The sequence below is a fragment of the Pseudophryne corroboree genome, chromosome 11 (genome assembly GCF_028390025.1).
Source record: "Pseudophryne corroboree isolate aPseCor3 chromosome 11, aPseCor3.hap2, whole genome shotgun sequence".
NCBI classification, from domain to species: Eukaryota; Metazoa; Chordata; class Amphibia; order Anura; family Myobatrachidae; genus Pseudophryne; species Pseudophryne corroboree.
In genome coordinates this window covers 361,214,406-361,228,956 of record NC_086454.1, presented here as the reverse complement: position 1 = coordinate 361,228,956, position 14,551 = coordinate 361,214,406, and the positions used below count along the sequence as shown (strand labels likewise).

General features: G+C 51.8%; 1 protein-coding gene across 1 annotated transcript in view; it reads right to left on the bottom strand.

Annotated features, from left to right (window-relative positions):
- The window catches only part of URI1 (URI1 prefoldin like chaperone), a 226,586-nt gene extending 213,263 nt beyond the window's left edge, over positions 1-13,323 (bottom strand). Inside the window, exon 1 of the mRNA XM_063946044.1 lies at positions 13,154-13,323. Within this exon, the coding sequence (XP_063802114.1) occupies positions 13,154-13,225 (72 nt within the window). The 5' untranslated portion in view covers positions 13,226-13,323. The remainder of the gene's footprint in view (positions 1-13,153) is intronic.
- Between the last annotated feature and the right edge of the window lie 1,228 nt (positions 13,324-14,551).

Genomic DNA, 14,551 nt, shown 5'->3' with positions numbered 1-14,551 from the left:
CACTTATATAAATTACTTTGTAAAAGAAAATAAGAATTTACTCACCGGTAATTCTATTTCTCGTAGTCCGTAGTGGATGCTGGGAACTCCGAAAGGACCATGGGGAATAGCGGCTCCGCAGGAGTCTGGGCACAACTAAAAGAAAGCTTTTAGACTACCTGGTGTGCACTGGCTCCTCCCACTATGACCCTCCTCCAAGCCTCAGTTAGGACACTGTGCCCGGAAGAGCTGACACAATAAGGAAGGATTTTGAATCCCGGGTAAGACTCATACCAGCCACACCAATCACACCGTATAACTCGTGATACCATATCCAGTTAACAGTATGAAATTTAACTGAGCCTCTCAACAGATGGCTCAACAATAACCCTTTAGTTAGGCAATAACTATAAACAAGTATTGCAGACAATCCGCACTTGGGACGGGCGCCCAGCATCCACTACGGACTACGAGAAATAGAATTACCGGTGAGTAAATTCTTATTTTCTCTGACGTCCTAGTGGATGCTGGGAACTCCGAAAGGACCATGGGGATTATACCAAAGCTCCCAAACGGGCGGGAGAGTGCGGATGACTCTGCAGCACCGAATGAGAGAACTCAAGGTCCTCCTCAGCCAGTGTATCAAATTTGTAGAATTTTGCAAACGTGTTTGCCCCTGACCAAGTAGCAGCTCGGCAAAGTTGTAAAGCCGAGACCCCTCGGGCAGCCGCCCAAGATGAGCCCACCTTCCTTGTAGAATGGGCTTTTACTGATTTAGGATGCGGCAGTCCAGCCGCAGAATGCTCCAGCTGAATTGTGCTACAAATCCAGCGAGCAATAATCTGCTTAGAAGCAGGAGCACCCAGTTTGTTGGGTGCATACAGGATAAATAGCGAGTCAGTTTTCCTGACTCCAGCCGTCCTGGAAACATAAATTTTCAAGGCCCTGACTACGTCCAGTAACTTGGAATCCTCCAAGTCGCTAGTAGCCGCAGGCACTACAATAGGTTGGTTCAAGTGAAAAGCTGATACCATCTTAGGGAGAAACTGGGGACGAGTCTTCAATTCTGCCCTATCCATATGGAAAATCAGATAAGGACTTTTAAATGACAAAGCCGCCAATTCTGATACACGCCTGGCCGAAGCCAAGGCCAATAACATGACCACTTTCCACGTGAGATATTTTAGATCCACGGTCTTTAGTGGCTCAAACCAATGTGATTTTAGGAAATTCAACACCACGTTGAGATCCCAGGGTGCCACTGGAGGCACAAAGGGGGGCTGAATATGCAGCACTCCTTTTACAAATGTCTGAACTTCAGACAGTGAAGCTAGTTCTTTTTGGAAAAAAATTGACAGAGCCGATATCTGTACCTTAATGGAGCCTAATTTTAGGCCCATAGTCACTCCTGCCTGTAGGAAGTGCAGAAATCGACCCAGCTGAAATTCCTCTGTTGGGGCCTTATTGGCCTCACACCAAGCAACATATTTCCGCCATATGCGGTGATAATGTTTTACCGTTACATCTTTCCTGGCTTTAATCAGCGTAGGAATGACATCCTCCGGAATGCCCTTTTCCTTTAGGATCCGGCGTTCAACCGCCATGCCGTCAAACGCAGCCGCGGTAAGTCTTGGAACAGACAGGGCCCCTGCTGCAACAGGTCCTGTCTGAGCGGCAGAGGCCATGGGTCCTCTGAGATCATCTCTTGAAGTTCCGGGTACCAAGCTCTTCTTGGCCAATCCGGAACCACGAGTATTGTCCTTACTCCTCGTTTTCTTATTATTCTCAGTACCTTTGGTATAAGAGGCAGAGGAGGGAACACATAAACTGACTGGTACACCCACGGTGTCACTAGAGCGTCCACCGCTATCGCCTGAGGGTCCCTTGACCTGGCGCAATATCTCTCCAGTTTTTTGTTTAGGCGGGACGCCATCATGTCCACCTGTGGCCGTTCCCAACGATTTACAATCAGTGTGAAGACTTCTGGATGAATTCCCCACTCTCCCGGGTGGAGGTCGTGCCTGCTGAGAAAGTCTGCTTCCCAGTTGTCCACTCCCGGAATGAACACTGCTGACAGTGATAGTACGTGATTTTCCGCCCATCGGAGAATCCTTGTGGCTTCTGCCATTGCCATCCTGCTTCTTGTGCCGCCCTTTCGGTTTACATGGGCGACCGCCGTGATGTTGTCTAACTGGATCAGTACCGGCTGGTGTAGAAGCAGGGATTTTGCCTGACTTATGGCATTGTAAATGGCCCTTAGTTCCAGAATATTTATGTGTAGGGAAGTCTCCTGACTCGACCATAGTCCTTGGAAGTTTCTTCCCCGTGTGACTGCCCCCCAGCCTCGAAGGCTGGCATCCGTGGTCACCAGGACCCAGTCCTGTATGCCGAACCTGCGGCCCTCTAGAAGATGGGCACTCTGCAGCCACCACAGTAGAGACACCCTGGTTCTTGGAGACAGGGTTATTAGCCGATGCATCTGAAGATGCGATCCGGACCACTGGTCCAACAGGTCCCACTGAAAGATTCTGGCATGGAACCTGCCGAAAGGAATTGCTTTGTAAGAAGCCACCATCTTTCCCAGGACCCGCGTGCAGTGATGCACCGACACCTGTTTTGGTTTCAGAAGGTCTCTGACTAGAGATGACAGCTCCTGGGCTTTCTCCTCCGGGAGAAACACTTTTTTCTGGACTGTGTCCAAAATCATTCCCAGGAACAGTAGACGTGTCGTCGGAACCAGCTGTGACTTTGGAATATTCAGAATCCAACCGTGCTGGTGTAGCACCTCCTGAGATAGTGCTACTCCCACCAACAACTGCTCCCTGGATCTCGCCTTTATTAGGAGATCGTCCAAGTACGGGATAATTAAAACTCCCTTTTTTCGAAAGAGTATCATCATTTCCGCCATTACCTTGGTAAACACCCTCGGTGCCGTGGACAGTCCAAACGGCAGCGTCTGGAATTGGTAATGGCAACTTTGTACCGCAAATCTGAGGTACTCCTGGTGAGGATGATAAATGGGGACATGCAGGTAAGCATCCTTGATGTCCAGGGATACCATGTAATCCCCCTCGTCCAGGCTTGCAATAACCGCCCTGAGCGATTCCATCTTGAACTTGAATTTTGTTATGTAAGTGTTCAAGGATTTCAAATTTAAAATGGGTCTCACCGAACCGTCCGGTTTCGGTACCACAAACAGTGTGGAATAGTAACCCCGTCCTTGTTGAAGTAGGGGCACCTTGACTATCACCTGCTGGGAATACAGCTTGTGAATTGCCTCTAGCACAGCCTCCCTGCCTGAGGGAGTCGTTGGCAAGGCAGATTTGAGGAAACGGCGGGGGGGAGACGCCTCGAATTCCAGTTTGTACCCCTGAGATACTACTTGCAAGATCCAGGCATCCACCTGTGAGCGAGCCCACTGATCGCTGAAATTTTTGAGGCGGCCCCCCACCGTACCTGGCTCCGCCTGTGGAGCCCCACCGTCATGCGGCGGACTTGGAAGAAGCGGGGGAGGACTTTTGCTCCTGGGAACCTGCTATTTGTTGCAGCCTTTTTCCCCTACCTCTGCCTCTGGACAGAAAGGACCCGCCTTTTCCTCGCCTGTTTCTCTGGGTCCGAAAGGACTGTACTTGATAAAACTGCGCTTTTTTAGGCTGTGAGGGAACCTGGGGTAAAAATGCTGATTTCCCAGCTGTCGCTGTGGAAACTAGGTCTGAGAGACCATCCCCGAATAACTCCTCACCCTTATAAGGCAAAACTTCCATGTGCCTTTTGGAATCTGCATCCCCTGTCCACTGCCGAGTCCATAAGCCTCTCCTAGCAGAAATGGACAATGCACTTGTTTTAGATGCCAGCCGGCAGATCTCCCTCTGTGCATCTCTCATGTATAAGACTGAGTCTTTTATATGCTCTATGGTTAGGAGAATAGTGTCCCTGTCTAGGGTGTCAATATTTTCTGACAGGGAATCTGACCAAGCAGCAGCAGCACTGCACATCCATGCTGACGCAATAGCTGGTCTAAGTATAATGCCTGAGTGTGTATATACAGACTTCAGGATCGCCTCCTGCTTTCTATCAGCAGGCTCCTTTAGGGCGGCCGTATCCGGAGACGGAAGTGCCACCTTTTTAGACAAACGTGCGAGTGCTTTATCCACCATAGGAGGTGTTTCCCAACGTGCCCTATCCTCTGGCGGGAAAGGGAACGCCATTAGTAATTTTTTAGGGATTACCAATCTTTTATCGGGGAAAGCCCACGCTTCTTCACACACTTCATTTAATTCTTCAGATGGGGGAAAAACTACGGGTAGTTTTTTCTCCCCAAACATAATACACTTTTTAGTGGTACCTGGGTTTATATCCGAAATGTGTAATACCTCCTTCATTGCCTCAATCATGCAACGAATGGCCCTAGTGGACATTAGATTTGACTCATCGTCGTCGACACTGGTATCAGTATCCGTGTCGACATCTGCGTCTGCCATCTGAGGTAGCGGGCATTTTAGAGCCCCTGATGGCCTTTGAGACACCTGGGCAGGCACAAGCTGAGAAGCCGGCTGTCCCGCATTTGGCATGTCGTCAAATTTTTTGTGTAAGGAGTCGACACTTGCACGTAATTCCTTCCATAAAACCATCCACTCAGGTGTCTGCCCCGCAGGGGGTGACTTCACTTCTATGGGCATCTGCTCCGCCTCCACATTATTTTCCTCATCAAACATGTCGACACAGCCGTACCGACACACCGCACACACACCGGGAATGCTCTAATAGAGGACAGGAGCCCACAGAAGCCCTTTGGGGAGACAGAGAGAGAGAGTATGCCAGCACACACCAGAGCGCTATATAATGCAGGGACTAACTGAATTATGTCCCCTATAGCTGCTATAATATTTACTGCGCCTAAATTTAGTGCCCCCCCCCCCCCTCTCTTTTTTACCCTTTTCTGTAGTGTAGACTGCAGGGGAGAGCCAGGGAGCTTCCTTCCAGCGGAACTGTGAGGGAGAAATGGCGCCAGTGTGCTGAGAGAGATAGCTCCGCCCCTTTTTCGCTGACTTTTCTCCCGCTTTTTTAAGGATTCTGGCAGGGGTAATTATCACATATATAGCCTCTGGGGCTATATATTGTGATTGTTTTGCCAGCCAAGGTGCTTTTATTGCTGCTCAGGGCGCCCCCCCCCCCCCCAGCGCCCTGCACCCTCAGTGACCGGAGTGTGAAGTGTGTATGAGGAGCATACACAGAAGTCTTCATGCCGCCGATTTTCCGGACTTCTTCTTGCTTCTGGCTCTGTAAGGGGGACGGCGGCGCGGCTCCGGGACCGAACACCAAGGCCAGTTCCATGCGGTCGATCCCTCTGGAGCTAATGGTGTCCAGTAGCCTAAGAAGCCCAAGCTAGCTGCAAGCAGGTAGGTTCGCTTCTTCTCCCCTTAGTCCCTCGTTGCAGTGAGCCTGTTGCCAGCAGGTCTCACTGTAAAATAAAAAACCTAAATTATACTTTCTTTCTAAGAGCTCAGGAGAGCCCCTAGTGTGCATCCAGCTCGGCCGGGCACAAAAATCTTACTGAGGCTTGGAGGAGGGTCATAGTGGGAGGAGCCAGTGCACACCAGGTAGTCTAAAAGCTTTCTTTTAGTTGTGCCCAGACTCCTGCGGAGCCGCTATTCCCCATGGTCCTTTCGGAGTTCCCAGCATCCACTAGGACGTCAGAGAAACAAGCTATAAAAAGCAAAGCGTAATAGGGATTACTGGGGAAAAAACGGAGCTTATCTGCATAATACACAATGGAAGATTGACGGTAACTAACACAGGACATTTCTAGATGGGGTCAGTGCAGTATGTATAGATGTGGGGGGTGTATAGCTTGGGTCAGCGCAGTATGTATAGATGTGGGGGGTGTATAGACGGGGTCAGTGCAGTATATATATATAGATGTGGGGGGTGTATAGACGGGGTCAGTGCAGTGTGTATACATGGGGGGGTGTATAGATGGGGTCAGTGCAGTGTGTATATATGTGGGGGGTGTATAGACGGTGTCAGTGCAGTATGTATAGATGTGGGGGTGTATAGACGGGGTCAGTGCAGTATGTATAGATGTGGGGGTGTATAGACGGGATCAGCGCAGTGTGTATAGATGTGGGGGTGTATAGACGGGGTCAGCGCAGTATGTATAGATGTGGGGGTGTATAGACGGGGTCAGCGCAGTGTATAGATGTGGGGGTGTATAGATGGGGTCAGTGCAGTATGTATATATGTGAGGGGTGTATAAATGGGATCAGTGCAGCATGTATAGATGTGGGGGTGTATAGATGGGTTCAGTGCAGTGTATATAGATGTGGGGGTGAATAGATGAGGTCAGTGCAGTATGTATAGATGTAGGGGGTGTATAGATGGGTTCAGTGCAGTGTATATAGATGTGGGGGTGAATAGATGGGGTCAGTGCAGTATGTATATATGTGAGGGGTGTATAGATGGGATCAGTGCAGTATGTATAGATGTGGGAGGGACGTATAGATGGGGTCAGTGCAGTGTATATAGATGTGGGGGTGAATAGATGAGGTCAGTGCAGTATGTATATATGTGAGGGGTGTATAGATGGGATCAGTGCAGTGTATATAGATGTGGGGGGTGTACAGATGGGTTCAGTGCAGTGTATATAGATGTGGGGGTGTATAGATGGGGTCAGTGCAGTATGTATAGATGTGGGGGGTGTATAGATGGGGTCAGTTCAGTGTATATAGATGTGGGGGTGTATAGATGGGGTCAGCGCAGTGTGTATAGATGTGGGGGTGTATAGATGGGGTCAGTTCAGTATGTATAGATGTAGGGGGTGTACAGACGGGGTCAGTGCAGTATGTATAGATGTAGGGGGTGTACAGACGGGGTCAGTGCAGTATGTATAGATGTGGGGGTGTATAGATGGGGTCAGTGCAGTATGTATAGATGTGGAGGATGTATAGACAAGGTCAGTGCAGTATGTATAGATGTGGGGTGAATAGATGGGGTCAGTGCAGTGTGTATAGATGTGGGGGGTGTATAGACGGGGTCAGTGCAGTGTATATAGATGTGGGGGGTGAATAGATGAGGTCAGTACAGTATCTATATTTGTGAGGGGTGTATAGATGGGATCAGTGCAGTATGTATAGATGTGGGGGTTGTATAGATGGGGTCAGTGCAGTGTATATAGATGTGGGGGTGAATAGATGAGGTCAGTGCAGTATGTATATATGTGAGGGGTGTACAGACGGGGTCAGTGCAGTATGTATAGATGTGGGGGTGTATAGATGGGTTCAGTGCAGTATGTATAGATGTGGGGTTATAGATGGGGTCAGCGCAGTGTGTATAGATGTGGGGGTGTATAGATGGGGTCAGCGCAGTGTGTATAGATGTGGGGGGTGTATAGACGGGGTCAGTGCAGTGTGTATAGATGTGGGGGTGTATAGATGGGTTCAGTGCAGTATGTATAGATGTGGGGTTATAGATGGGGTCAGCGCAGTGTGTATAGATGTGGGGGTGTATAGATGGGGTCAGCGCAGTGTGTATAGATGTGGGGGGTGTATAGACGGGGTCAGTGCAGTGTGTATAGATGTGGGGGGTGTATAGATGGGGTCAGCGCAGTATGTATAGATGTGGGGGGTGTATAGACGGGGTCAGTGCAGTATGTATAGATGTGGGGTTATAGATGGGGTCAGCGCAGTATGTATAGATGTGGGGTTATAGATGGGGTCAGCGCAGTGTGTATAGATGTGGGGGTGTATAGATGGGGTCAGCGCAGTGTGTATAGATGTGGGGGGTGTATAGACGGGGTCAGTGCAGTGTGTATAGATGTGGGGGTGTATAGATGGGTTCAGTGCAGTATGTATAGATGTGGGGTTATAGATGGGGTCAGCGCAGTGTGTATAGATGTGGGGGTGTATAGATGGGGTCAGCGCAGTGTGTATAGATGTGGGGGGTGTATAGACGGGGTCAGTGCAGTGTGTATAGATGTGGGGGGTGTATAGATGGGGTCAGCGCAGTATGTATAGATGTGGGGGGTGTATAGACGGGGTCAGTGCAGTATGTATAGATGTGGGGTTATAGATGGGGTCAGCGCAGTATGTATAGATGTGGGGTTATAGATGTGGTCAGCGCAGTGTGTATAGATGTGGGGGTGTATAGATGGGGTCAGCGCAGTGTGTATAGATGTGGGGGGTGTATAGACGGGGTCAGTGCAGTGTGTATAGATGTGGGGGTGTATAGATGGGGTCAGCGCAGTATGTATAGATGTGGGGGGTGTATAGACGGGGTCAGTGCAGTATGTATAGATGTGGGGGTGTATAGATGGGGTCAGCGCAGTATGTATAGATGTGGGGGGTGTATAGACGGGATCAGTGCAGTATGTATAAATGTGGGGGTGTATAGATTGGGTCAGTGCAGTGTGTATAGATGTGGGGGTGTACAGATGGGGTCAGTGCAGTATGTATAGATGTGGGGGTGCATAGATGGAGTCAGTGCAGTATGTAGAGATGTGGGGGGTGTATAGATGGGGTCAGCGCAGTATGTATAGATGTGGGGTGTATAGAAGGGGTCAGCGCAGTATGTATAGATGTGGGGGGTGTATAGATGGGGTCAGTGCAGTATGTATAGATGTGGGGTGTATAGATGGGGTCAGCGCAGTATGTATAGCTGTGGAGGGTGTATAGACGGGGTCAGCGCAGTATGTATAGCTTTGGGGGGTGTATAGACAGGGTCAGCGCAGTATGTTTAGATGTGGGGGGGGGGTGTAGACGGGCTCAGCGCAGTATGTATAGATGTGGGGGTGTATAGACGGGGTCAGCGCAGTGTGTATAGACAGGGTTAGTGCAGTATGTATAGATGTGGGGGGTGTATAGATGGGGTCAGTGCAGTATGTATAGATGTGGAGGGTGTATAGATGGGGTCAGTGCAGTATGTATAGATGTGGGGGGTGTACAGACGGGGTCAGTGCAGTATGTATAGATGTGGGGGGGTGTAGACGGGGTCAGTGCAGTATGTATAGATGTGGGGGGTGTATAGACGGGGTCAGTGCAGTATGTGTAGATGTGGGGGGTGTATAGACGGGCTCAGCGCAGTATGTATAGATGTGGGGGGTGTATAGACGGGGTCAGCGCAGTATGTATAGATGTGGGGGTGTATAGACGGGGTCAGTGCAGTATGTATAGATGTGGGGGTGTACAGATGGGGTCAGTGCAGTATGTATAGATGTGGGGGTGTATAGACGGGGTCAGTGCAGTATGTATAAATGTGGGGGTGTACAGATGGGGTCAGTGCAGTATGTATAGATGTGGGGGTGCATAGATGGGGTCAGTGCGGTATGTAGAGATGTGGGGGGTGTATTATACAGTGATCGCAAAAACGCGCTATAGCGCGTATTTTACCCGATTTTGAGGGAAGGTGACTCACTTTTCTGAAATGGGCGGGTCCCCGGGGACGCGCTCTGCTGCAGCAGCCAATCACTTCCTGTTAAGTGACTGATTGATGCCTGTGACTGTGGGGGGAGAAGGTGAGCACCGCGGAGGCGCCGATTCATCAGACTTGGCGCTGCTGTTGCGTGAACCCTCCGCTCCGGCGCCCGTGCTCATGGACTGAGGGCACCGCCTCTCCGCAGGTCAGTTTCCCCGCCGCTCCTGACAGCCGCTCTGAGCGCCGGCCAGTGTGTGTGTCTGTGCGGTGTACATCTCCCGCCATCCCGGTCTCCGCGCTGCTGTAAACGGACTTCTGGCTGCTGGCTCTCGCCGTGCCTGCCATATGGGCTCTCCCAGCACTGTTGCGGTGTGTAAGTGGAGGGGGCCAGTTAGTGTGTGTGTGCTTTGGGTACAAGGGGGTTGTCAATTACTGCTTGTGTGTCCGGGTTATTTTGGGAGGGGGCAATTACTGGGTGTGTGCACTGGGTATAAGAGGGGGGAGATTATGAGGTGGGCAGATGTGTGTGTGTGCCTGGAGTATGAGGTGGGCAGCTGCTGACTGTGCCCGGGGTATGAGGTGGGCAGATGCTGTGTGTGCCCGGGGTATGAGGTGGGCAGATGCTGTATGTGTGTGTGTCCGGGGTATACAGTGGGCAGATGCTGTGTGTTTGTGTGTGTGCGTCTGGGGTATACGGTGGGCAGATGCTGTGTGTGTGTGTATGTCCGGGGTATACAGTGGGCAGGTGCTGTGTGTGTGTGTATGTCCGGGGTATACAGTGGGCAGGTGCTGTGTGTGTGTGTATGTCCGGGGTGTACAGTGGGCAGGTGCTGTGTGTGTGTATGTCTGGGGTATACGGTGGGCAGATGCTGTGTGTGTGTGTATGTCTGGGGTATACGGTGGGCAGATGCTGTGTGTGTGTGTATGTCCGGGGTATACAGTGGGCAGGTGCTGTGTGTGTGTGTATGTCCGGGGTATACAGTGGGCAGGTGCTGTGTGTGTGTATGTCTGGGGTATACGGTGGGCAGATGCTGTGTGTGTGTGTATGTCCGGGGTATACAGTGGGCAGGTGCTGTGTGTGTGTGTGTCCTGGGTATACGGTGGGCAGATGCTGTATGTGTGTGTGTCCGGGGTATACAGTGGGCAGATGCTGTGTGTTTGTGTGTTTGTGTGTGTGCGTCTGGGGTATACGGTGGGCAGATGCTGTGTGTGTGTGTATGTCCGGGGTATACGGTGGGCAGATGCTGTGTGTGTGTGCGTCCTGGGTATAAGGTGGGCAGATGCTGTGTGTGTGTGCGTCCGGGGTATAAGGTGGGCAGATGCTGTGTGTGTGTGTGTGTGTGTGTGTGTGTGTGTGTGTGTGTGTGTGTGTGTGTGTGTGTGTGTGTGTGTGTTGTGTGTGTGTGTGTGTTTGTGTGTGTGCGTCTGGGGTATACGGTGGGCAGATGCTGTGTGTGTGTGTATGTCCGGGGTATACAGTGGGCAGGTGCTGTGTGTGTGTGCGTCCGGGGTATAAGGTGGGCAGATGCTGTGTGTGTGTGCGTCCGGGGTATAAGGTGGGCAGATGCTGTGTGTGTGTGCACGCGTCCGGGGTGTGTGGTGGGTAGCTGCTGTGTGTGTGCCCGGGGTATGATGCAATGTATCTTGGCGCTCTACCTGGCGCAATGTGTCTCGGCGCTCTACCTGGCGCAATGTGTCTCGGCGCTCTTCCTGGCGCAATGTGTAGAACGTGCTCTGCCTGGCGCATTGTGTATAACAAGCTCTACCTGGCGCGATGTGTGTAACGTGCTCTACCTGGCGCAATGTGTGTAACGTGCTCTACCTGGCGCAATGTGTGTAACGTGCTCTACCTGGCGCGATGTGTGTAACGTGCTCTACCTGGCGCAATGTGTGTAACGTGCTCTGCCTGCTGCAATGTGTATAACGTGCTCTGCCTGCTGCAATGTGTGTAACATGCTCTAACTGGTGCATTGTGTATAACGTGCTCTACCTGGTGCATTGTGTATAACGTGCTCTACCTTGTGCAATGTTTATATTTTATTTACCTGGTGCAATGTTTATATGTGCTCTACCTGGCGCAATGTGTGTAACATGCTCTGCCTGGGCGCAATGTGTGTAACATGCTCTGCCTGGGCGCAATGTGTGTAACGTGCTCTACCGGGCGCAATGTGTATAATAATGTGCTCTAACTGGCGCAATGTGTATAAAGTGCTCTACCTGGCGCAATGTGTATAAAGTGCTCTGCCTGGCGCAATGTGTATAAAGTGCTCTGCCTGGCGCAATGTGTATAAAGTGCTCTACCTGGTGCAATGTGTATAACGTGTTCTACCTGGCGCAATATGTATAACGTGCTCTGCCTGGTGCAATCTGTATAAGCGGAACTACTGTGTGGTGTAATGTGAATTGGCACTATTATGTGGTTACGCCCCTTCCCCATGAAGCCACGCCCCTTAAATTTTGCAGCGCGCCTTCGGCGCGCACTGCCTATGCTTTATTGTCTGGTGAGGTGGAACACCAATTCACTTTCTGCCTAAGGGCACCAAAATGTCTAGTTACAGCTCTGGTGCAGCCCCACAGCACTGTCACCCCATCCCCCCACCTTGCAACACTTTTGTATTGTCCAAACAAGATTAAGATTAATAAGAACCTTCATTCCGATGGGACCCAGAAAAAGACCGGTAGGACCCCAATTTTCGAAAGTGAGGGGTCCCTGGGACCCACTTTTTTTTGGGATCAGCGCGATCACTGTGTATAGATGGGGTCAGCGCAGTATGTATAGATGTGGGGTGTATAGAAGGGGTCAGCGCAGTATGTATAGATGTGGGGGGTGTATAGATGGGGTCAGTGCAGTATGTATAGATGTGGGGTGTATAGATGGGGTCAGCGCAGTATGTATAGCTGTGGAGGGTGTATAGACGGGGTCAGCGCAGTATGTATAGCTTTGGGGGGTGTATAGACGGGGTCAGCGCAGTATGTTTAGATGTGGGGGGGGGTGTAGACGGGCTCAGCGCAGTATGTATAGATGTGGGGGTGTATAGACGGGGTCAGCGCAGTGTGTATAGACAGGGTCAGTGCAGTATGTATAGATGTGGGGGGTGTATAGATGGGGTCAGTGCAGTATGTATAGATGTGGAGGGTGTATAGATGGGGTCAGTGCAGTATGTATAGATGTGGGGGGTGTACAGACGGGGTCAGTGCAGTATGTATAGATGTGGGGGTGTATAGACGGGGTCAGTGCAGTATGTATAGATGTGGGGGTGTATAGACGGGGTCAGTGCAGTATGTATAGATGTGGGGGGTGTATAGACGGGGTCAGTGCAGTATGTATAGATGTGGGGGTGTATAGACGGGGTCAGTGCAGTATGTATAGATGTAGGGGGTGTATAGACGGGGTCAGCGCAGTGTGTATATATATATATATATATATATATATATATATGGGTGTATAGATGTGGGGGGGTGTATATATAGATGTGGGGTGTAGATAGATAGATAGATAGATAGATAGATAGATGTGGGGTGTATATATGTATAGGTGTGGGGTATATATATATATATATATATATATGGTATAGGTGGACAGTGATTGGTCGCACATGTTGCACAGTAGTAGGGGCCCCTGTATCAGTACTGTGGCCCCATGTGAGATACAGAGCAGTGTGACCACCAGGGCACAATATCAGAGGGCACACGGGTCAGCAGTTATCACGTGCAGAGGGTGTACACCCCATGTGCACTGCGCAGGCTCCTCCTCCCCTCGGGTTACCTGGCTCTGCTCTTGCTGCAGTCGGGTCACCTCCCGGGTGCTGGGCCGCCTCCCCCCATCTGCGCCCTCCATGCTCCGGGCTCACACCCGTTCCTGGTTCCGCCTCCCGGTCCCCTCACTCCGGGCTGCACATTCCCCCAGCTACGTACACCGCCGGCGTCACCGTCTCGCGAGATCCTGTCACACGTGGGAGAGGGGGGGCCGCGGCTGTGCTCGCTCAGTGTACTCAGCGCTGTACCCACCACTGTGCCCTCACCTGTACCCACCACTGTGCCCTCACTGTCCTACCCTGCACCCAGCGCTGTACCCACTGTGCTCTCACCTGTACCCACCACTGTGCCCTCACTGTCCTACCCTGCACCCAGCGCTGTACCCTACCCTGTACCCACCACTGTGCCCTCACCTGTACCCACCACTGTGCCCTCACTGTCCTACCCTGCACCCAGCGCTGTACCCACTGTGCTCTCACCTGTACCCACCACTGTGCCCTCACTGTCCTACCCTGCACCCAGCGCTGTACCCACTGTGCTCTCACCTGTACCCACCACTGTCCTACCCTGCACCCAGCACTGTACCCACCACTGTGCCCTCACCTGTACCCACCACTGTGCCCTCACTGTCCTACCCTGCACCCAGCACTGTACCCACCACTGTGCCCTACCCTGTACCCACCACTGTGCCCTCACTGTCCTACCCTGCACCCAGCGCTGTACCCTCACCTGTACCCACCACTGTGCCCTCACTGTCCTACCCTGCACCCAGCGCTGTACCCACCACTGTGCCCTCACCTGTACCCTCACTGTCCTACCCTGCACCCAGCACTGTACCCACTGTGCTCTCACCTGTACCCACCACTGTGCCCTCACCTGTACCCACCACTGTGCCCTCACTGTCCTACCCTGCACCCAGCACTGTACCCACCACTGTGTCCTACCCTGTACCCACCACTGTGCCCTCACCTGTACCCTGCAACCAGTGCTGTACCCACCACTGTGCCCTCACTGCCCTACCTTGCACCCAGCGCTGTACTCACAATGCCCTCACCTGTACCCACCACTGTGCCCTCACCGCCCTACCCTATACCCACTGTACCACTGTACCCTCACCTGTACCCACTGTGCCCTCACTGCCCTACCCTACACCCAGCTCTGTACCCACTGTGCCCTCATTGCCCTACCCTGCACCCAGCGCTGTACCCACTGTGCCCTCACTGTCCTACCCTGCACCCAGCTCTGTACCCACTGTGCCCTACGAGGCACCCAGCGCTGTACCCACTGTGCCCTCATTGCCCTACCCTGCACCGAGTGCTGCACCCACTGTGCCCTCACTGCGTTACCCTGCACCCAGCGCTGTACCCACTGCTCTACACTACCCAGCTTCTACCCACTGCCCTGCACC